The sequence below is a fragment of the Phyllostomus discolor genome, chromosome 8 (assembly GCF_004126475.2).
Source record: "Phyllostomus discolor isolate MPI-MPIP mPhyDis1 chromosome 8, mPhyDis1.pri.v3, whole genome shotgun sequence".
Classification (NCBI taxonomy): Eukaryota; Metazoa; Chordata; class Mammalia; order Chiroptera; family Phyllostomidae; genus Phyllostomus; species Phyllostomus discolor.
The window spans coordinates 70584804-70605355 of NC_040910.2; the positions used below are offsets into that span (position 1 = coordinate 70584804).

General features: G+C 46.1%; 2 protein-coding genes and 4 non-coding genes across 10 annotated transcripts; 2 read left to right on the top strand and 4 right to left on the bottom strand.

The window, feature by feature from the left end:
* The first annotated feature begins 227 nt into the window (after positions 1–227).
* AURKB (aurora kinase B) lies at positions 228–4682 on the top strand. 5 transcript variants are annotated; one of them, XM_036033026.1, is made up of 9 exons: positions 228–365; positions 702–788; positions 2091–2193; positions 2302–2338; positions 2577–2768; positions 3066–3204; positions 3316–3464; positions 4038–4212; positions 4373–4682. In XM_036033026.1, the coding sequence occupies exons 1-9, from the start codon at positions 243–245 to the stop codon at positions 4544–4546; spliced, it is 1179 nt and encodes a 392-aa protein (XP_035888919.1). In that variant the 5' UTR covers positions 228–242; the 3' UTR covers positions 4547–4682. The 5 variants fall into 5 exon arrangements, with proteins under 5 accessions (XP_035888919.1, XP_035888921.1, XP_035888920.1 ...); XM_036033027.1 differs by having other exon boundaries at positions 261–365; positions 679–750; positions 4373–4546; XM_028534614.2 differs by having other exon boundaries at positions 347–365; positions 702–750; positions 4373–4546.
* An 8696-nt stretch (positions 4683–13378) lies between these two features.
* Positions 13379–15327, top strand: BORCS6 (BLOC-1 related complex subunit 6). The gene has a single exon (XM_028534595.2). The coding sequence runs from the start codon at positions 13595–13597 to the stop codon at positions 14645–14647; it is 1053 nt and encodes a 350-aa protein (XP_028390396.1). The 5' UTR covers positions 13379–13594; the 3' UTR covers positions 14648–15327.
* A 640-nt stretch (positions 15328–15967) lies between these two features.
* Positions 15968–16041, bottom strand: TRNAI-AAU. The gene has a single exon. It is a non-coding gene; the product is annotated as a tRNA-Ile (tRNA).
* Positions 16042–16404: 363 nt separating this feature from the next.
* On the bottom strand, positions 16405–16478 carry TRNAT-AGU. The gene has a single exon. It is a non-coding gene; the product is annotated as a tRNA-Thr (tRNA).
* Positions 16479–16725: 247 nt separating this feature from the next.
* Positions 16726–16807, bottom strand: TRNAS-GCU. Its single transcript has one exon. It is a non-coding gene; the product is annotated as a tRNA-Ser (tRNA).
* A 326-nt stretch (positions 16808–17133) lies between these two features.
* TRNAW-CCA lies at positions 17134–17205 on the bottom strand. Its single transcript has one exon. It is a non-coding gene; the product is annotated as a tRNA-Trp (tRNA).
* Between the last annotated feature and the right edge of the window lie 3347 nt (positions 17206–20552).

The window sequence follows — 20552 nt, forward strand, 5'->3', positions numbered from 1 at the left end:
GCTGGCATAACTGGCTCTCCACCTGGCAGAAAACAAAGTTAGACTCTAGTTCATACTTACACAAGGATACATACCAGCTATATTAAAGATATATTTTTTAAAAAGAATATGAAAATATTTGGTTGGGGAGCAAAGGACACCTTCCTAACCCAGAACCCTCTCCGGCTGCAACACTCATTTCTCCTCTTCCATTGGGCCCCCGTGGGTAACGTCATGGGACATCCAGCCAATGATAATTGAGCATGGACGCGCGCTCGGCCAATAAGGTCAGGGCGGGAGATTTGAAAGGACCACGGCAGGGGCGCGGCCCGGACGATTCAGTCGTTTGCCAGCGCCCAGGCGGTAGGCTGTGCTACGGGTCTCGGGTGAGCTGGCCTTTCGCTCCGGGAGAGGGCAGGTGATCAGGCAGGTTGGGGGTCTGATGGGAGGGCCCTCTCGCACACTGTCCGGCTGCTGAGTGCTCCAGGGTAGATAGAGTGTCCTGGAAAATGGTGGGGCGTGTAGCAGGGCTGGAGTGTCAAGGCCAGCGCCCGGCTGAGCCCTGATGCAGTCAACGCTTTGACATACTTAGTTTCTCCAGCCCCAGCCAATCGCTTTTAGCTAGATCGGTCCGACCCTTCTCTTTCTCGCTCCCACTTTTTCCTGCTTCTCACGGCTCTATTTCCCTTCTTTGCTCAGCTCTCCTCCCCCTTCTTTCTAAGGATGACTCAAAAGGAGAACGCCTACCCCTGGCCCTACAGCCGGCAGATGGTAAGGGCTTTTCCACTTACCCTCCCCCAACCTGCACGGTGAGTTCCGGCTTGGAGATTTGAGGTCCTGCAGAGGGCGATATTCTAAGGACTTTCTTCTCCGTTATTCTCCATGAGTTTGCTGGCAGAACTTGGTCTGGTTATTTGCAGCCACATCCTGTCAAGTGTTGCCAACTTGAATCTGACCAGCCTGTGAGGACCTCTGCAGGGCTGAACCTACTTGTTATCTACAAATGATAATTGAGACCGAGCAGGCAGGGTTGGGCTCTCAAGCCAAATTCCCATCCCTTGTCCTGAAAATGCTGAAAAAGATAGACTTAATAATTTGGAATTTATTTTAATGACTCCTGTGAGATAAGGATCTAAATAGAAGGTGTCCCAACACCTTTCATTGAAGAGTTCATCCTCTGATTTGAAATGCCACCTTTATTATTATATTCAATTCCCACATATATGTGGGTCTAATTCTTGACTCTATTTTGTTCAACTTGCTTATTTGTAAATTCTATACTAATATCATGGGGAATAGGTTCTAAGGAGCACTGAGGCTTTCTTCCTCTCTTGGCTAAAGAAGAAGGAAGGAGCCACACAGGCTTTGCTCCATTCTTAGGACTTGGGTATCCTGGAGGGTCCATCTCCCTTGTCCACCAGCTCCCTCCCTCAAGAAACACTGAATGAGGCTGGCAAGAGTGGAGGCTGAAGGAGAAACCATTGTCACTTCTACTTTGGTCACTCCCAAAAGAAAGTTTTGTATATTAACCAGAATTTGAAAATGAGAAGTCCAAGGCCATCAGAGCATCCCTCAGTGTCCCTAAAGCCTGTTGCAAAGGGGTAGATGCTGGTATTTGCTGAACATTCAAGGCCTCAAGGACCTTATCTAAGCCTTAATAGACTGAGATTTGGGGGGAACTGTGAGAATGTCTGTGTGCTAAAACTTCTTGAACTGTGGATGTTCATTACCCCAGCCCTCTGCTGCCTCCTGGGGTAGAGAGCTGGGTGAATCAGACTGAGTTATGGACAGGACTATAGAGGTTAGATAGCTTCATGCTTGAGAATGTGGTGTGGGCCAGGGCCAAAGAGATGAAGTGTTAAGTGTTGGGGCAAGTTTTTGCTCCTTATCTTAAGCTGACTCAGCTTATTTATTGGTATCCACTGATATGGGGTTCTGAGCAGATTCTTGAGTCTGAGTAGGAATATTGTGGTCTCAGTGTTCCTCTGTGAACTGATGTTGGGTGGGTGGGTGGCTCTATAGCAAGTACTGAAATGCTGCCTGCAGCACATTCCAACCTGGTCACTGGGACAAACAAATCCTCAGAGCACCCTGTGCTCCTTCCTTCTCAGGCTCAATCTGGCCTGAACACCCTGTCACAAAGAGTCCTCCGGAAGGAGCTTACCACCCCATCTTCACTTGTCCTCATGAGCCGCTCCAATGCCCAGCCCACAGGTAGCTGGGACAAGGGGAAGAGGATTGACCTGAGGGGACTAGAGTCTGGGGAGGGTGCAGGGATGAAAATGTCAAAGAACAGCTTTAACTTACCTGTGCTTTTCGTAGCTGCTGCTGGCCAGGACAGCTGTGGGCCCAACTCAATGTAAGTGCCCAAGCCATGGGGTGGCAAGAGAGGGGTGGGACAGTGAACAGGTAGGAAATGAGGTAGAAGCTAAGGGCAGGAAGGTTAGGGATGCAGGCAAGAAAGCCTGGTCTATCTTCACTGCCCTGGAAGAGAAATGGGATTGAGTTAGAGATGGGCTCAGGTGCAGAGAAAAGGCCAACACCTCAGGTGACCCACAAACCCATGCTCAGCTGCCTTCCCCCCACTCTCTAATTAGGCGGACCTTCACAATTGACGACTTTGAGATCGGGCGTCCTCTGGGCAAAGGCAAGTTTGGAAATGTGTACTTGGCTCGGGAGAAGACAAGCCATTTCATCGTGGCACTCAAGGTCCTCTTCAAGTCTCAGATAGAGAAGGAGGGTGTGGAGCACCAGCTTCGCAGAGAGATCGAAATCCAGGCCCATCTGCAGTACGGTCATGCCCTCTGAGCCAAAGTCCCTCTGCTCCCTACCTGCCCCTTCTTTTTAAACCCCATCACACCCAGACTGTTTTCTCTGCAGCTGTGGCTACCTAGAACCCTTGAGCTCTCATTTCCAGCCAGAGCCTTGAATCCAGAGAGCTGTCTCCATTTCCCCCTTATCACTTCCAGCCCTGGTGTCCCCAGCCTGGTCCACATCTGACCCCAGTTTGCCCCATATGAACCTGTCATCTTTCCCATTTCTCATGCCAGGATGTGGCCTGAGGCTTCCTGTGTTTCTCCTCTCAGGCATCCCAACATCTTGCGTCTCTACAACTATTTCTATGACCGTCGAAGGATCTACTTGATTCTGGAGTATGCCCCCCGAGGGGAGCTCTATAAAGAGCTGCAGAAGAGCCGCACTTTTGACGAGCAACGAACTGCCACGGTTGGGAAGGGGTGGGCACCTGGGATGCCCGCAGCAGGCCTGAGACTGGGGGGATGCTGCTTGCAGACGGAGGTCCACCCTTGTCTAACCGCCTGTCATTGGCCTTCCCAGATCATGGAGGAACTGGCAGACGCGTTGATGTACTGCCACGCAAAGAAGGTGATTCACAGAGACATAAAGCCGGAGAATCTGCTCTTGGGGCTCCAGGGAGAGCTGAAGATTGCTGACTTTGGCTGGTCTGTACACGCCCCCTCCCTGAGGTATGGTGTGCTAGGAGGCCAGCCGTGGGTACGAGGCTGGGGCGTTCAGAATAAAACCGCTCCAGATCTTGTTACCCAGAAACATTTGGGTTTGTCCTCATGTAGATACAGACACAAAAATATCTTCACAAAAGTAGGAGACTCACCATTTTGTTGCCCAGATTTTTTATTCAGTACATCGGGACCATCTTACCATGTTGAGAATACTCCTACATCATTTTTAATGGCTTTTTAGTATTGTATAGGAGAGATGAAATGCTATTTATTTAAGCAGGACATGCCTGATGGACATTCAGGATGTCTCCAATTTTTTCTTTAATTCTAGGGTGAACATTGCCCTCTTATCTGATTATTCTAAGACACATCCCTCTGTGGAAATACTGAGGCAGTGCGTAAGCCCACCTCTGGGGTTTGGTTTATAGCTTCACCTCACTGCTACCCCAAAACCCTGTCAGAGCCAGGCTGGAACGCTCCCCTCCTGCATTCGTGGGGCTCAGCTCCCTGTTGTCAGGCAGCCGGAAAAGGACGGGCCATTTGTCTCCGGCATCCCTGCTCACTCTCCACCCCATCCAGGAGGAAGACAATGTGCGGCACCCTGGACTACCTGCCGCCAGAAATGATTGAGGGGCGCATGCACAATGAGAAGGTGGACCTGTGGTGCATCGGCGTACTCTGTTATGAACTGCTGGTGGGAAACCCCCCCTTTGAGAGTGCTTCGCACAATGAAACGTACCGGCGCATCGTCAAGGTGGGAGGGCTGACCCCAACTGCCTGGCTGGGGCTTTGTGGGGCTGGGAATGCAAAGAATGTAGTTGTGGGGACCACGTAAGTCTCCAGATAGAATGGGCAGTCAAGGAAAAAGCAGCTGGGTGAAACTAATGAGTCCTTTCTTTTTTCTACTTCTGCAGGTAGACCTGAAGTTCCCCCATTCTGTGCCTGTGGGAGCCCAGGACCTCATCTCCAAGCTGCTCAAACATAACCCCTCAGACCGACTGCCCCTGGCTCAGGTTTCAGCCCACCCTTGGGTCCGGGCCCACTCTCGGAGGGTGCTGCCACCCTCAGCCCTTCAGTCTATCCCCTGAATCGACCCTGTCATTTAGTCAGTTATGTTTGTATTTGTATGTCTATATATGTGTAGTTGGAAGAAGGGGTCTCTGGCCTGTTTCCCTATCTGTCTTCTGCCTCCTTTTTATTTAATAAAGGCTGAAAAGTTTTATAGTGATGAGTATAGATGTTTATAGGTGGAGACTTTGCTGGGGAGGCAGCTGTCCCCTGGTGGGGGGGCACTGGGGAGTTGCCTGCTCTGGACGCCAGGGACACTACTGCATTGGTGCCCCTGGTAGCACCTGCCCTTGGCTCTGATACCCGCCTGGTCAGCTGCCAACCACCTGCCCCCACTGTCTTTTCTTTCCCCTGCTCTGATTCCCAGGGTCTGGGCCTGCTGGGGACCTCAGCTCCTCTCTGCTAAGCCTGATCTTTTACTTCTCACTATCAACTGTCTGACCTCTAGTGTTTCTCCTGGTTCAGGCCCTGCCAACCTAGGAGCAACTGAACAGTGCTATTCCCTAGAAGTTGTCTTGTTCTGTTTGTTTTATTGCTTTGGCCAGGATCTGATGTAGGAGCAAAGAGAAGCAGTACAGATGGTGTCTTGTTTCTGACTCAGGTTTCACTGTTAGATAGATTGTTTGCGGTAGGTTTACCCTCATTTTGCAGGTAAAGCAACTGAGACACATGATCTACTGAAAGTCACACAACTAGTAAGGGGAGCCCAGTTTTAAAATTCCATATTTAATACTGTGCTAGAATGGTATAATCCTGCCTTTTCATAACACACACATTTATTGTGTGTGTATATATATATATATATATATATACACACATTTATTGTGTGTGTATATATATATATATATATATATATATCATAGAGATGGAACAAGAATTACAGTTTTTTCCTGTTATTAAATAATGCCTAAAAAATCCTTTATCAGGTTAAAGTAGGCCTGTTCTCTTTTTTACTTTGCTAAGGGTTTGGGGTTTTTGTATCAGTAGGTGTTAAGTTTTCATCAAATGCTTTTTCTGTATTGATTATTTTCTCTTTTAATCATTGTGGTGAAATACATCAATAAATGTTTGTATTTTTATTTTACCTCAGTTTTTCATGCTGTATTGGATTCCTAGAGCCTCAGTAATAAAGCACCACAAGCTTGACGATCTAAAACAACAGAAATTTAGTCCAGCAGGTCCAAAGTCAAGGTGTCCACAGTACCACACTCCCTTTGACGGCTCTAAGGAAAATCTTTGCCTTTTCCAGCTTCAGGTGGCTTCAGGCTGGCTGTGGCTGCATAACTCCAATCTCTGCTTTCCTCTTTACATGGCCTTCCCCCCTTTTGTCTCTGTCTCTTCTCTGTGTCAAGGACACTAATTTGGTTTATGACCCACCCAGAGCCCAGGATGATCTCAAGATCCTTAGTTACATTTGCAAAGACACTTTGCCCAAAAAACTGCACGTTCATATGTTTGTAGGACATAGACATATCTTTGGGGGCCTATAGACGAACACAACTGAATGATGCTGTAAGACCAAAAAAAGGGGGAAAAGACAGTCTGCCCATTTTTTTCCCTAAGACATCTAATTCCAAGTCTTTTTGCTAATTTGTTTTACTTTGCTTTTAGTATTTACCATCTATTTCCAAATCACATGCTTCTATTGCTATTTCACAAAGTCTCAATTTTAAGTATTACCTATTGATTACCTGCTATAAAATTTAAGGATTAACTCTTTTACCCCCCTCTGCCACTATATCTCTACACTTCCTGTCTCTGCATCCTTCTGGTGTAGTTATATCATATGTTTGGTTAGATTTACTCATTTCACAATAGTTATTGAGTGCCTTTGACATTCCAGGCTCCATTCTAGAGTCTGGAGGTAAAGCAATGAATAAAAAAAAGCCTCTATGCTCATGGATCTTGCTAATCTAGAGGATCAATGCCCAGTGTTTGTATTATTGTGAGATGCTAGCCAAGCTGACTCATGTGGCATTCTAGTATTTTCCTTCATATGCAACTTTTGACTGTCCCTGAAGTTGTCTTATTTGCTCAGTCCCTGCATATAGGTCACCAATCCATCTCCAAGTTCTTCAGTAAGAGCACTTAAAGCTATTGATATCCATCAGTGTCATTGCATTGCATCATACAGGCCTGATACTAAGTACAGTACTTCGTATTTTTCGGGTCTCAATATTCTCTAGTTACCATTGTGATTTGCTCTCTGATCCAGGAGTATTTCTAAGGTGTTTTTGAAATTCCAAACACATGGGCTCTCCGCTGCCCCATTTTCCTTCACCCTCACCACCATGCCTGCCGCGGGAGCACCCTGCAAGTGGGAGTCCTAATCCTCTGCAGGCCCCAGGCTTTGCTTCCCCAGGGCTTGGGTTTGAGCCCTCTATTATCTCTAAAAGTTTTTTGTTTTAATTTACACAAATGAGTCAATTCATGCATAAATAATATAAGGTGAAACTCCCCTTTCCCAATTAAACTAACACCAGTTTGACAACATCTTCTAGTCCTCTTCCTTTGTATTTACATTCCTATCTATATACTCCTAGAAAACAGCATTTTTTTATAGCATGTGGAGATTTCTTTAATGTAAATAGCATTGGCCTGTACGTGTTGTTTTGACACTTCCTTTTTGCCCTTATGATGCCTTAGAAGGCTCTCTATGACAGTCTGGATAGACGTGTTCTGTAAAACTGCTGCACTGTAATCCTTAATATGAACATTCCTAGGTTTTTAAAAAAGCCATTCTGTTGATGGACATATGGACTATCTTCAGTGTGTTGTACTATGACCATGTCTTTTGCATGCCCTCTTGTGCTCCTATGTGAGGACTTCTCTGGGGAAGATCTGGAGAAGGACAGTGCTGCTGGGTGGTAAGGTACACCTTGGAAATGTTCAATAGACTTTGTCCAGTTGTTCTCCAAGGTGGTGAGGCAGCTCACACTCCTACCAGCTCTAATGGAGAGTATCTGCTTTTCTGCACCCTGCTCAGGTGTGTTGGCTTTTCCACTTCCCAAGTCACCAAAGTTCCTTGGGCATATTGAATTTGTTTCCACCCCAGGGCCTTTGCACTTGCTCTTCCTTCTGTCTAGAATGCATCCTCAATGATTTTGTTGAGCTGCTAAATTAACCAACCCTGATGTCCTTGGACATTTTTCTATTATATGTGTCTTTTACTAATTTACTTGTAAAGGCAAGGGATATTGATTTGTCATATACTTTGCCAATATTGTTTTCCTTTCTGCAATTTGTCTTTCAACAAAAAGTTTAGAGTGGCTTTTCTATACTGAAGTCTTTCAGTTTAATGTTGTCTAATCTATCATCTTTTTCCTTTATGGATTTGATGTTTGGTTTTCTTTTAAAACCCTTTATTATCCTGCCCTAGGTGGCGTAGCTCAGTGGATTGAGCGCAGGCTGCGAACCAAAGCATTGCAGGTTTGATTACCAGTCAGGGCACATGCCTGGGTTGCAGGCCACGGCCCCCAGAAACTACACATTGATGTATCTCTTTCTCTCTCGCTTGCTCTCTCTCCCTCCCTTCCCTCTCTAAAAGTAAATAAATAAAATCTTACAAAAAACCCCTTTATTATCCCAAGCACATATATATATATATATATATATATATATATATATATATATATATATATCATGCAGCTCTGTTTACTTTCAGCACTTTTCTTCTTTTTCATTTAAAATTGTCATGTGCCCTGACAGGTGTGGCTCAGTGCATTGAGTGTGGGCCTCCTAATTGAAAGGTCGCCGGTTCCACTCCCTGTCGGGGCACATGCCTGTGTTGACGGCCAGGTTCCCACCTGGCGACATGCAAGAGGTAACCAACTGATGTTTCTCTGGCACATCAATGTTTCTCTCCCTATCTTCCTCCCTTCCCCTCTAAAAATAAATAAATAAAAGCATTAAAAAATAAATGAAAATGTGATCAGCCCTGCCTGGATAGCTCAGTTGGTTAGAGAATTATCCAGTATGTGCCAGGGTTGCAGGTTCCAAACTGGGTCAGGGCACATAAAAGTATTAACCAATGAATGTGTGAAAAGGCGAAGCAACAAATAGATGTTTCTCTCTTTCTCTTAAATCACTTTTTAAAAGATTTTATTTATTTACTTTTAGAGAGATGGGGAGAGAGGAAGAAAAAGAAGGAGAGAAACCCATGGATAGTTGCCTGTCACAGGCCCCCTTTGGGGACCTGGCCCATGTGGCCCATAACCAGGCATGTGTCCTGACCAGGAATGAACCAGCAACCTTTTGGTTCACAGGCCAGTGCTCAACCCACAGAGCCCCACCAGCCAGGACTTAAATTAATTTTTTTAAGAGGAAAATTGTGATCAAAGTGAAAAAAGAAATTTTTGGTGTAAGGAATGAAATAGTTGTTTTTTGTTTTAGTTCAAACAGCTGGTCTCATACAATGTCTATAAATTGATTCAAAATGCCACCATTTTCTTCATACACTAAATTCCCACATACAGGAATTGCATAGTTGGTAACAAAAATGTGTATGTATGGGATAGCAGGAAAAACATAGGCCTTTAACAAGACACTTGTCCCTGATTACAGCAAAATACGTCTTCTCTAGCTCCCGGCACTGTAGTACAGGTCTTTTGGACCAAAAACATTTTTTATAAAATATTGAAGAGTATTCCAAAGCCTCATAAACAGAATGTGCATATGTGTGGAAATATGAGTCACATCAGGCATCCAGAAGTGACCAACAGTTGGTGACAGTGATAGGCAAACAGCAGCTGCAGTGCAGAGGTGGCAAACTGTGTAAAAGTCCAGGGAGTAATTAATTAAGGCTTTGCAGGCCATATGGCCTCTGCTAAAACTACTAAACTGTGGTATTATGGCACAAAAGCAACCACAGACAGTTCATAAATGAGTGAGACTGACTGGATGCCAATGAAACTTCATGGACATTAAAATTTGAATTTCATATAATTATATGAATTTTTCATATTTTTGTATTATTTTTAAACATTCAAAATGTAAAAAAGTCTCCTAAAGTACAGTATACTTTGACCACAAATATGTATCAGCCACTTCACTACTGTAAATACACTTGCTGTGTAACACATATGACAAGAAATAACAGGACTGGTGTCACTAAACTTCAGCTACATTGAGTTTTAAGAAATAAGATTTGAAAAATAAGAACATCAACGCTTAAGCATGGAATAGGGTTTACTTAGTTTCTTCTACATAACAAAATAAAAACTTGTTTCTCAATATTTGTGTGTATTTAGCTTAGGGAAGTTTTGTGCCATGAACAGAGAGTATTTAATCAAATCAAACAACACAGGCAAACCAAATTAACTTAATTTAAAAGCTCACATAGTAGATTATAACATCAGAAAGAAAGAATTGAGTTTTATTTGCCTGGACATTTGGGCATGTCTGGCTTTTTTATTATTTAAAAAATGTATAGAAAAACTAAAAATTAAAATATAAAAAAACATTCTTAGCTCACAGGCCACATAAAGACAGGTGGGGAGCAGAATATGGCCCACAGGCCATACTTTACTGGCCCCTAATGTAATGAACACTGTGGTCATTCCTCCATAACCTCTCTTCCCTCCCCTATTGTGTTGCAGCTACTGGAGTTTGGGGGAACTGATGTACTCCTAGATCCAGGAGGAGCATAATTGCTTCAATCTAATAAGTTAATTCTTATTGCCTTACTGGAGTGATTACTTGCAGACCTAGGCCAAAATCAATCAGACAAGTCAATCAGACAATATAGCACTGGCCAAAGTGACTACATTGGATATGTGAACCAGTTGAGGCCAATGAGATGTTATGGGACATTAACTGGGGCTTTGGGAAAGATGCATCCTTGTCCTTCTGTGAAGACTAATGGAAGGTGTGCGAGTATATCAGCCACAGTTCCTGTTGAACGTGTGAAAATTAATAGAGACCTCATTTCAAATGGAGTGAGGAGGCCAGAAGACAGAACTCTTGTACAGGTGTCACTCAACACATAGTGCTGACCCCAACAGGAAGAGACATACTTTGCTCTCAAACAGTAAGTGATACTGCTTTACTACCTCAACTGGGGGAAGAAATGGGAGACTGTCATAACCCAGCCAATGAAAGGTCACTATACTTACAACTTGTAGTTTCCTCCAATGGACTCATCTTTTACAACAGCCTAAGTTCATAAAAGAGTAGTTCCTCTCCTTGGTTTCTCTGGACTTGCATGTGGTTGACCATTAGCCCCATGTCCCAAAGTGCAATTCTGCATTGTTCCCAAACAAAGCCATTTTGCTGAAGAAATACTGGCCACTTGTTTAAGGCCAATACGTGCAACAGAAAACAATCCAGGTTAATTTAAGCAGAAAAGGACCTTACTAATAAGCATACAGGGTAATTCACAGAATCTCTAGAGTGCCAGGAATTTATAGGAGGACCATGCTTTGAGTCTACATAGCCAGGAAGAATTTCACTGTAGAAGTGGTGCAGTAGACTGTGGTGCAGCTTGAGTCATGTGCTAGGGAAGTTGGGAAAGGGGCTGCTTGGTATTCCAGCTTTTGTAGGAGATGGGCTCTGCCTAATGAGACAGAAGAGTTCTCAAACGTTGGAACTGAGATCCTGAGAGGCCAAAAAGAATGACAAATGACCCTGTTGTGGACTGAATGTTTTTGTCTCTCCAAAATTCACATATTGAAGTCCTAACATCATGTGATGTTTGGAAGTGAGCTTTTAGAGGTAATTAGTTGTTGTTTTAAGATCTTATTTATTTATTTTTAGACAGAGGGGAGTGGAGGAGAGGGAGAGAGGAAAAGAAACATCGATGTGTGTGTGGTTACCTCTTGCACACCCCAGCCATGTGCCCTGACTGGGAATCAAACCAGCGATCCTTTGGTTCACAGGATGGCGCTCAATCCACTGAGCCACACCAGCCAGGGCTAATAACTGGTTTTAGATGAGGACAGGAGGGTGGGGTCCTCACAATAGGATTAGTGTCTTTACAAGAAGTAAGCTAGCTTTCTTTCTCTATCATGTAAGGATACACCTAGAAGATGACTGGAAAGAGGCGCCTCATCAAGTATTGAATCAGCTGGCACCTTGGACTTCTCAGCCTCCAAAACTGGAAGAAATGCCTGTTGTTTAAGGAAACCAGCTTGTAGTATTTTGTTACAGCATCCTAAGAAGACTAATATAACCCCCAAAGAATGACAAATGACATGGCCATTTTGACACCATGAGGAAGCCCAATTGGGATAAAGCTGCCTCACAAACAGAAACCAAACCCTTCCTGACAGTCTTAGAGAACTGAATGTAGGCTTCTCTGACATGCACTCAAGACCAAGACCATAATTGCATGATATAACAAATCCCCTCCCCCTTTTTTGTTGCTTCAACTGGTATTTTCTGTCACTTGCTGAGTAAAGAGAATCCATCTGCTGAGAGGTAAAAGGGGATAAACAGGAAGGTCAGTCTCAAAGAAAGCAAGAAAAGTTTAGAGCAGATCATTGGTCTCATAGTATATTAATCAAGATTCTGGGTTCAAGTGACAGAAACACATCTTGAAAGAGTTCAAGCCAAAAAAAGGGGGAGGGAATTAATCACTTGGGGTTATTTTCTTTCTTTCTTTCTTTCTTTCTTTCTTTCTTTCTTTCTTTCTTTCTTTCTTTCTTTCTTTCTTTTTCTTTCTGTTTTTTAGAAGAAGATTTCTTTTTAGGATTTTATTTATTTTTAGAGAGGGAAGGGAGGGAGAAAGAGAGAGAGAAACATCAATGTGAGGTTGCTGGGGGTCGTGGCCTGCAACCCAGGCATGTGCCCTGACTGGGAATCGAACTTTCGACACTTTGGTTCGCAGCCGGTGCTCAATCCACTGAGCTATGCCAGCCAGGGCAATTGTCTTAATAAATATTTATTGAGCACCTACCATATACGAGACACTGTTCTAAGTACTTGGGAGACAGATGAGCACAAAACAGACAAAATGCCTTAACCTACATGAGCAAGTAAGCAAAGTATATTGTATGTCAGATGGCGATAAATACTACAGAGAATAGGCAGGGAAGGAAGACTGGGAATTGCTGGGTAAAGAGGTGCAATTTTAAACAGGTTGTAAGGGGAGGCCTCACTGAAAATTTCAGGTAACATTTAAGTAAGAACCTAAAGGGGAGAAGGAAAAGAGGAATATCCAAGTTGAAAATTTTTCTTGGTAGACTCAGCCTTGCCCCGGTCCTCCGGCCCGCATAAAAGAGCAAGTGTAAATCTCTTTTTATGGAGGAGGGAGCATGTCTGTCTTGTCAGAGGAACAAAGAGGAAGAGGCCTGTGTGGCTCCAGCAGGACCAGTAAGGGGAAGAGAAGGAAGAGATGAGATCAGAATGGTACCAGGGATCTAACCTTCATATAGGGACATTCTCTTATTGACTATTTTACTTAGTGGGAAAATCACATGCCATCCTCCAAGGGAAGAGACTAAACGTGGAGGGGCAGGAGAAAGAACAGAGTGGCAAAAGGCCAGGAAAGTCCTTAAATACACTTCTCTGTCCACGGTTAGTCGCTTTGGATAGTTCATCTGCTAGGTCTGTGAGCCGAGGATGACCGTACGAACAATTCATTTTCTGTTGAAAATTGTTTTCATACTTCCTGATCAACTATGTGTGGTTCAATCCCGATGATCCAAGCAGGATATGTTATTTCCATCCCAAGAACCTCTTTTAGGAACCCAAAGTCAGATCTCTACTTGGTATGGTTGCTAAGCAACAACTGTGGGCGTGACCATTGTGGGCGGAAAGTCTGAGCCCAGTCCCTGGAGGACTCCGGAATTTCAAGACCGTCTTCTTTAAGATCCGCCTCCTCAACTTTTTGAAGGGGTGGGGCGATCAGAACAGCTGTCACCTCTTTATCTTCATCCCGCTGGCTCTCACTAGTGTCTGGCTGTTTAATAACAGCTCTTCTTCCGGGACTTCCTGGTCACCGTGGCCAATCAGAGTGCTGTTCCCGTCCTTTCCATTGTCAGCCCGCAGCCGGTCGGCACGCTTCTACCAACGCCCCTTAAAGGCGCCGCCAATGCCGCAGGACCGGTGGTTCCTGCCCCCGTTGCAGTATGGAGTCGTCCCTGGGGCGGCCTGGGCCCGAGGCAGACCTTCTGCCTCTGGGGGGACAGCAAGCCGCGATCTTTGGCGGCGGGCCGGGCGGAGCGCCCTCTGAACCGCCCTCAGGCTTCCGGGTGTCGGGGGAGGAAGAGGCCGAGAACGTTGGAGGCTCGAGCCGCCACCCCAGGGCGTCCCCGAAGACTTTGAGCTGCAGCGTCGTCCAAGGGCCGGAACCGGAGGCTCCGGAGAACGATCCCGGCCGCGCAGTGACGCCGTGTGCACCAGTGAGCCGCCGGGGGGCGCCAGGTCCCGAGCACGACCTGCACGGGTCTTCCCTACGCAAGGACCCTGAGCCGCCCGAGGACAAGCCTGCATCCGAAAGGGTCTGCCGTCGAGGGAGCCCGGGAGGCGGCGGGATGGATTTTGAGCAGGAAGAGGAGGATGACGAGGGGGCGGCCGGCAGGGCTGGCAGATCCTTCTCCAGCCGCCTTCAGGACAGCCGCAGCCTGGACGGGCTGAGCGGGGCGTGCGGCGGCTCCGGGTCCGCAGTGGGAGCAGAGTCTGGCTTGGGCGGCGGGCGTCGAGCCACCATCTCCAGCCCCTTGGAGCTTGAGGGCACAGTGAGCCGCCACGGCGATCTCACCCACTTTGTCGCCAACAACCTGCAACTTAAGATCCGTCTGAGCGGTACCTCTCAAGCCCCGCCCCCTGCTCCGCCTTGTTCAGCACCCTCATCCATTCCAGCCATTCCCCCCATCGACCCCGATGTGCTGCGAGACCTGGAGCGGCTGAGTCGAGAGCTGGGTGGCAGGGTAGACCGTTTGCTTCGCGGGCTGGGTGGCGCGGTGCAGGAGCTGACAGCACTGAGCGTAGGCTGCATCCAGACCTACCGCGATGCCGTGGACTCTCTAGGCGAAGCCGTGGACATGAGCATCAAGGGGATGTACACCCTGCTGGCGCGCTGCGAGGAGCTGGAGAGGGCTCTGCAGCCGGTGCAGGGGCTGGCGCGCCAAGTACGGGATATCCGACGCACCCTGGAGGTGTTGGAGGCTCTGTGCAAGTGACTATGAGGACAAGAGAGCCCAGGCCAGGGCCCAGGAGGATCCTAAGGACTCTTCAAGGAGCTCTGGTGGGGAGACCAAATACTGGAGGCTCTTTCAGATAAATTTAGTAGGCCAGCGTCCATTCGCTGGGCCTTATGCAGGTGTATATGGGAAAGTTCTAAAGCCTTTCCTGATGGGAGGGGATAATGTTCAGCTCCTATTCAGTTGGCCATCTGTTACTACCTTGTTCTCCCCTAGCTAGAGCACCGTATCTGGGAACCCAGGGCTTCAGGTCTGTGCTTGGGAGTAATGACTGCCATATGTGATCAAGAAAGGAGAAACAGTTGCCCCAGCCTCCACTGTGGCTACTCTGACTCCAGTGGCCACATCTAGGTTCCAGGGGCTATGGGAGCTTGAGTGGTCCTTGGCCACAAACCATGCAGACAAGAATTCACACCTGCAGATGGAAAACCTCCTGCTTCTACCCACTGGCCCCCCACCATCCCATTTCAACCAGAACCAGGGTGAAGCTAGAAAGAATGCATTGCATGGTAGAGGGGGTGAGTTGGGATGGGTCTCACTGTTTTCAGGGTTCAATAGAATTGCCCCTGGGTGTGAAGCCCACCTGTTGTGGAGTGTTCTGATTAGTTCTGGCTTTCTGAATTTTTGTGGAATTAAAGTGCTGCTGCTGCTAAGGCTGAGGCTGTGTCTGTGTGGCATTACAGGAATTGATGAATCAAAGGAACTGGGAATAAGGGTCAATGTTTTTCGTGGAGCTCCCTTGGGGCTGGTGCTGGGAGTGAGGTGGGAGTCCCAGGCTACATAGAATACGGCTCCTGCTCTTAGATAGCAGGACAGAGATATGGTCCAGAGATTTGATAAAAGCAGAAACAGAAACATGGTGCTCTAGAAGGGAAAGGGAAGGGATTGTTTTCTCAGATCCTAACATAGACAGCCAGGGACTGGGTGAATTGGACATCTTGTCTGTGAAGAAAGACAGGAAAAACTTGTTAGCTCCATTCCTGACCCCATTCCCACATTGCACTGATCAGTGCCACAAGTATGGTTTGAGACAATCTTTATTCCAGCTTCTGACACCTTTCTGTTTACATTTCACACAGTGGGTTCCAGCAGCCACCAGCCATGTTATGGTCAGATTTAGGAAAAGATGACAGAAAGAGCTCCAATTTCATTGAAACTTCCTCCTCTCCCTGAAAACACTAGCACTTTGGACTGTGACTCAAAACGTTTCTCTTTTGTATGTGAAAAGTTCTGATATTGGAAACGTTCCACAAGCTTTCCCTACAACAAAGTTGACTCAAAAAGAACTAAAACTCTGTGTGGCCCGTACGGGGATCGAACCCGCGACCTTGGCGTTATTAGCACCACGCTCTAACCAACTGAGCTAACCGGCCAACTGTATAAGCTCCTGACATAATATTGAATAGAATTCCCATTACTCATGAGTTTTTGTCAGGAAAACAAAAAATAGGAACGATTGCGAACTTTAAACTACCGAACATTTCAGGAGGTAACAGCCAAGACACAACACTAACAAGCACAGATACTGCGACTTTAGTGCTGGGCAGCAGGCGGAGACAGAAATAACAGCTTAATACTTACGACGCGATACGTAGTGTACAGAAACACAAATAGGAAACATATCCTGTTTGATTCCCGGAGAGAGGATGGATACAAGGGAAGTTTTATGGGCTGGATACTAGGAAGTTCAGACTCCTCTTTCGGAGTGTTTTAAGCAAAAGTCACAAGACCCACCTAGGCACCGCTGGGATTCGAACCCAGGATCTCCTGTTTACTAGACAGGCGCTTTAACCAACTAAGCCACGGCGCCTTATGGCAATATTACCGAAGCGTCTTTCCTTGGCCAGGTCAGCTCCATGGCATGTTAATTAATATAAAGGGCCATTTTTTAAAGCCAGACCTAGCCTATCCTGAAAATGGAGCAGAAGAGACAATAATTACCACCGCTGGTGGGAGACAACGAAAGGGGATGATATGGAAACTCAACGTGGGTATGCGGAAGGTAAGAAGAGAAGTTCTTACTACAAAACTTGACGTAAAGAGTGGTGGCTATAAGCCGACGAGGATGGGATTCGAACCCACGCGTGCAGAGCACAATGGATTAGCAGTCCATCGCCTTAACCACTCGGCCACCTCGTCCACGAGAAATCAAAGGATAGCTATTTTCTGTGAGGTCTAGCCTCCTGCTCTTCAGTGGACTGGATCCACTCAGGTAGCTGAAGGATCTCATTTCTTAAAATCCTGCTCAGCACTGCAGAGATGATACGCAGGGTGTTGAACAGACCCAGCGACATTCTCGCCTGCACGACCGCCAGACTCCGTGAGTTGAACTATCTGGAACATGCACTAGTCCTCATGAACTCCACAGTCAGCTCAGATCCATGATAATGGACCTGCAGCAAAATCCACCTCGCGATTTTTGGCCTCCCGTCTTGAGTGAAATATAGAAAAAGCATCGAAAAGGCTGACCCCGACGTGATTTGAACACGCAACCTTCTGATCTGGAGTCAGACGCGCTACCGTTGCGCCACGAGGTCGACCGGCCTTGTGTCTTATCAGATTTTCTCATAACCTAATAGTTTGATTTCCAGGTAATCGGGTTCTCAGTGATCGAGGAATAAGAGCCAAGGACCTACCTGAGTTTGCCGCGTGGTGCCTGTGCTTTTTCACCTGTATTGAAGAACGAGCAGGGCACACCGACCCAGCAGTGGCTTTAGGAGCTCCGGGCTCAGCGGTCCCTCCTACCCCTCTCCGGGCGTCCTGCGGAGGAACAGGTGGCCCAGAGCTGTTACCCGGCGCGGGGGGGGGGGGGGGGGGGGGGGGGGGGCGGGCAGACCTCACAGCACAGCAAGGGCCGGCCTGCACAGAAACGGACGGAAGAACAGACACCAGACCGATGAGAGAGCCATGCCAGAGCCCAGGACTCCTGAAGCGGTGAGATTAACTTCTCCAGCGAAAGGTCTCCTACCTGACCGCATGTTACAATCACATGCAGCGCTTCCCAGATAGCAACGCACAAGCTCCATATTCAAAGAGCCTGACCTAAAAGTCCAGGGTAGAATTCCAAAATCGGTAATTTTGTCACTTTTGACAATTCTGAAGAGTAGTTTACATACAATGAAATGCATAGATCTTAAGTGTATATTTTGATGCGTTTTGACGAATGTAACTCAGAACCTTTTCATCACATAGAACATTTCCCTCACCCCCCAAATTCTTTCTTGTCCTTTCCCAAGCCATCCCCGCCTCTCCCTTCCTAGGGACAATCACTGTTCTGATGTTGATCACCATTAACACCTGTCTTTAATAATAATTAAAAAAAAAAAAACCCTCCCCAGGTGACATAGAGCTGGGAGCCTCTATACCAGAAGCTGGCAGAAAACTCCATTTGCTTCATGAAGGACAAGAAGAGTTCAACAGGCCAATATGGTGAAAGAGATCATGCTGCATCTCACTCTTTTCCTTCCAAGCCAATGCCTGCATCTTCTGCGCAGTGGCTCTCTGGAAAGTTATCAAGGACTACAAACATGTCAAATCCTGCCGCCGTTATTTGACTCAGGCAACAGCTTCTTTAAGAGCCTTTTTCTCCCTTGGTTGTCTTGACTGTCATTTGCTGGCCTTCTGCTGGCTCTAATTCCCCCCCCCCCCCCCACCCAGTCTCTTTCTTTTTTCTTAGAGTTCTGACTTTCCTCACACATCTTCCCTGGATTTAACCATCACCTGTGTGCTGAGGGATTCAGAGGACCAGTGCCTGCTGGACAGCTCCACTTGACCTTGTCATTTTTCCTTTCCAGTCCTTCTGCACTCCCAGTCAGTGACCTTGACTCTACCTTCTCCCTTACTTCCCATTTCTAGTCACCAAGAACTGTCATTTCCATTTTCCTCCATGATTCTCCTGTCAGCCATCATTTCCCATTCTCATTGCTGGCCCCTCAGTATCTCTCTCTGGGTTATCATAACAGACCCCTTTATGATCTCTCTGCTTCCAAGAGTCAAATAGAATCATCTTTTAAAAATGAAAACATGATCCCATCACTCCATGGCCTAAAAATTGGGATTAAGTCATAACTTATTGTCTGGGCTCCTAGGGCCAAGAGCTGCTGTTTCTTCTCCTTTTTCTTCTATTATTGATTTTCAGGGAGCGAGAAACATTGATCTGTTGTTTTGTTTATTTATGCATTCATTGGTTTCTTCTTGTATGTGCCTTGACTGGAGATGGAATCCATAACCTTGGCACATAAGGACAATACTCTAACTAGCTGAGCTACCCAGCCAGGGCCATCCCAGGGCCAAGGGCTTCTTAAACATGTGGGCTCTGGAACCAGGTTGCCAGGGTTCACATGCAGGCTTTGCTACTTGTTGTTTAACTTGGGCTAGTTATTGAAACTGCCTCTGTATCAATGTCCCCATCGTTAACATAGTAAAGGTTATAATAGCTTACTATAAGTTTATTTACTACAGATGAAGTACTCAGAGCCTAGTAATAATCACGCAATTATTATGGTTGTTATTATTTTTAGTATCTAGCCCTTGCCTTCTTCAGCAGATTCTTCAGCTGCTGCCTCCTCATCTCCCATGTGAAAATCATGCTGACTCATTTACAATCACTTAAACTCACCTTGGTCCTAACTATCTCTGTGCCACTATCCTTGGTAGTATTGTTTGGTGGTCTTCCCAATCCTTCCTGACCCTCCTGTAACCTTCAAGACTCAATTCAAAAGGAGTGGGGACTCCTTTCTCCCCACTTCACCCCTTAACTGAGGAAAAAGGCCCTTCCTGTGTCTCTCCCCAAGATAACATGGAAATACTATCTTTAAGTTGTTTACTTGGTTATTCCCCTCGACTACAAGGGGAATATATGTATCCCAGCACACAGTACAATTCCTGGCGTACAGTGCATATTCAAAAAGCATTTGTGAAATTTAGGGATAGCTTTAACAAAGCATTATAGTGGGCAAGGTCCTAGCATATTGAGGTAGTCAACATGTCCAGGTAGGTAAAAAGTATGCAGTGTGTTGGAAAATTTTGCGAGAAATGGAAGTTGGGTCCATGAACGTGGTACCTGGGAACATGAACTTGATCTCTGAGCTCAGGCTCTGCAGCAAGTATGAAGTATGATCAGTCCAATGTCACCATTCAGAGTACTTTCTAATGTTTAAAACTCCTCTATTCAACCCACCAGTTTCCAAACTTTAGAAACCAATAAAGTATTCCATCCAGAGCCACACTGCTCAATATGGTAGCCACTAGGGTGGCTATTCAATATGGGGCTATTCAAATTAAAATAAAATTTTAAAATTCAGTTCCTTAATCCTACTAGCCACATTGCAAGTGTTGAAGAGCCACGTGGAGCTAGCTGGCCATCATGATGAGCAGAGGCAATGTGAAATATTCCCATCATCACAGGAAGTTCTATTGGACAGCACTGATCTAGAGACCGAAAGCTGGTGGCCCGAGGCCTGAATGCTGTATCATCAGGGTTATTTTTTTCCTTCTCATTTTTTTTAAGTTGGATACCAACATTTATAATTGGAATAAGAATCTGAAGTACTGGCTGCTCATTTTTTAACAAAAAGCGCAAATACCCTACAACACTGGACTTTGATCCCCTCAGGACAATTGACTGAGGCTAGCAGCTGCTGACCACTCTCCTCACCCCTCACCTCACCCCACCCCAACTACTACACAGGCTTTAGAGTGGGCATGGGCTCTCCTGGGCTTTGTTTTGTTCTGTTTATCCCCCGACCCCAAGAAACTTCAATTATGTATTGCATTCATTTGTGTTCTAGTACAGGAGATACAATAACTGAGTAAAGTAATAAACCAAATGTTCATAGATTATAATGAGGACTAGTGAGTGAGAGGTAAGAGACAGATGGTGAAG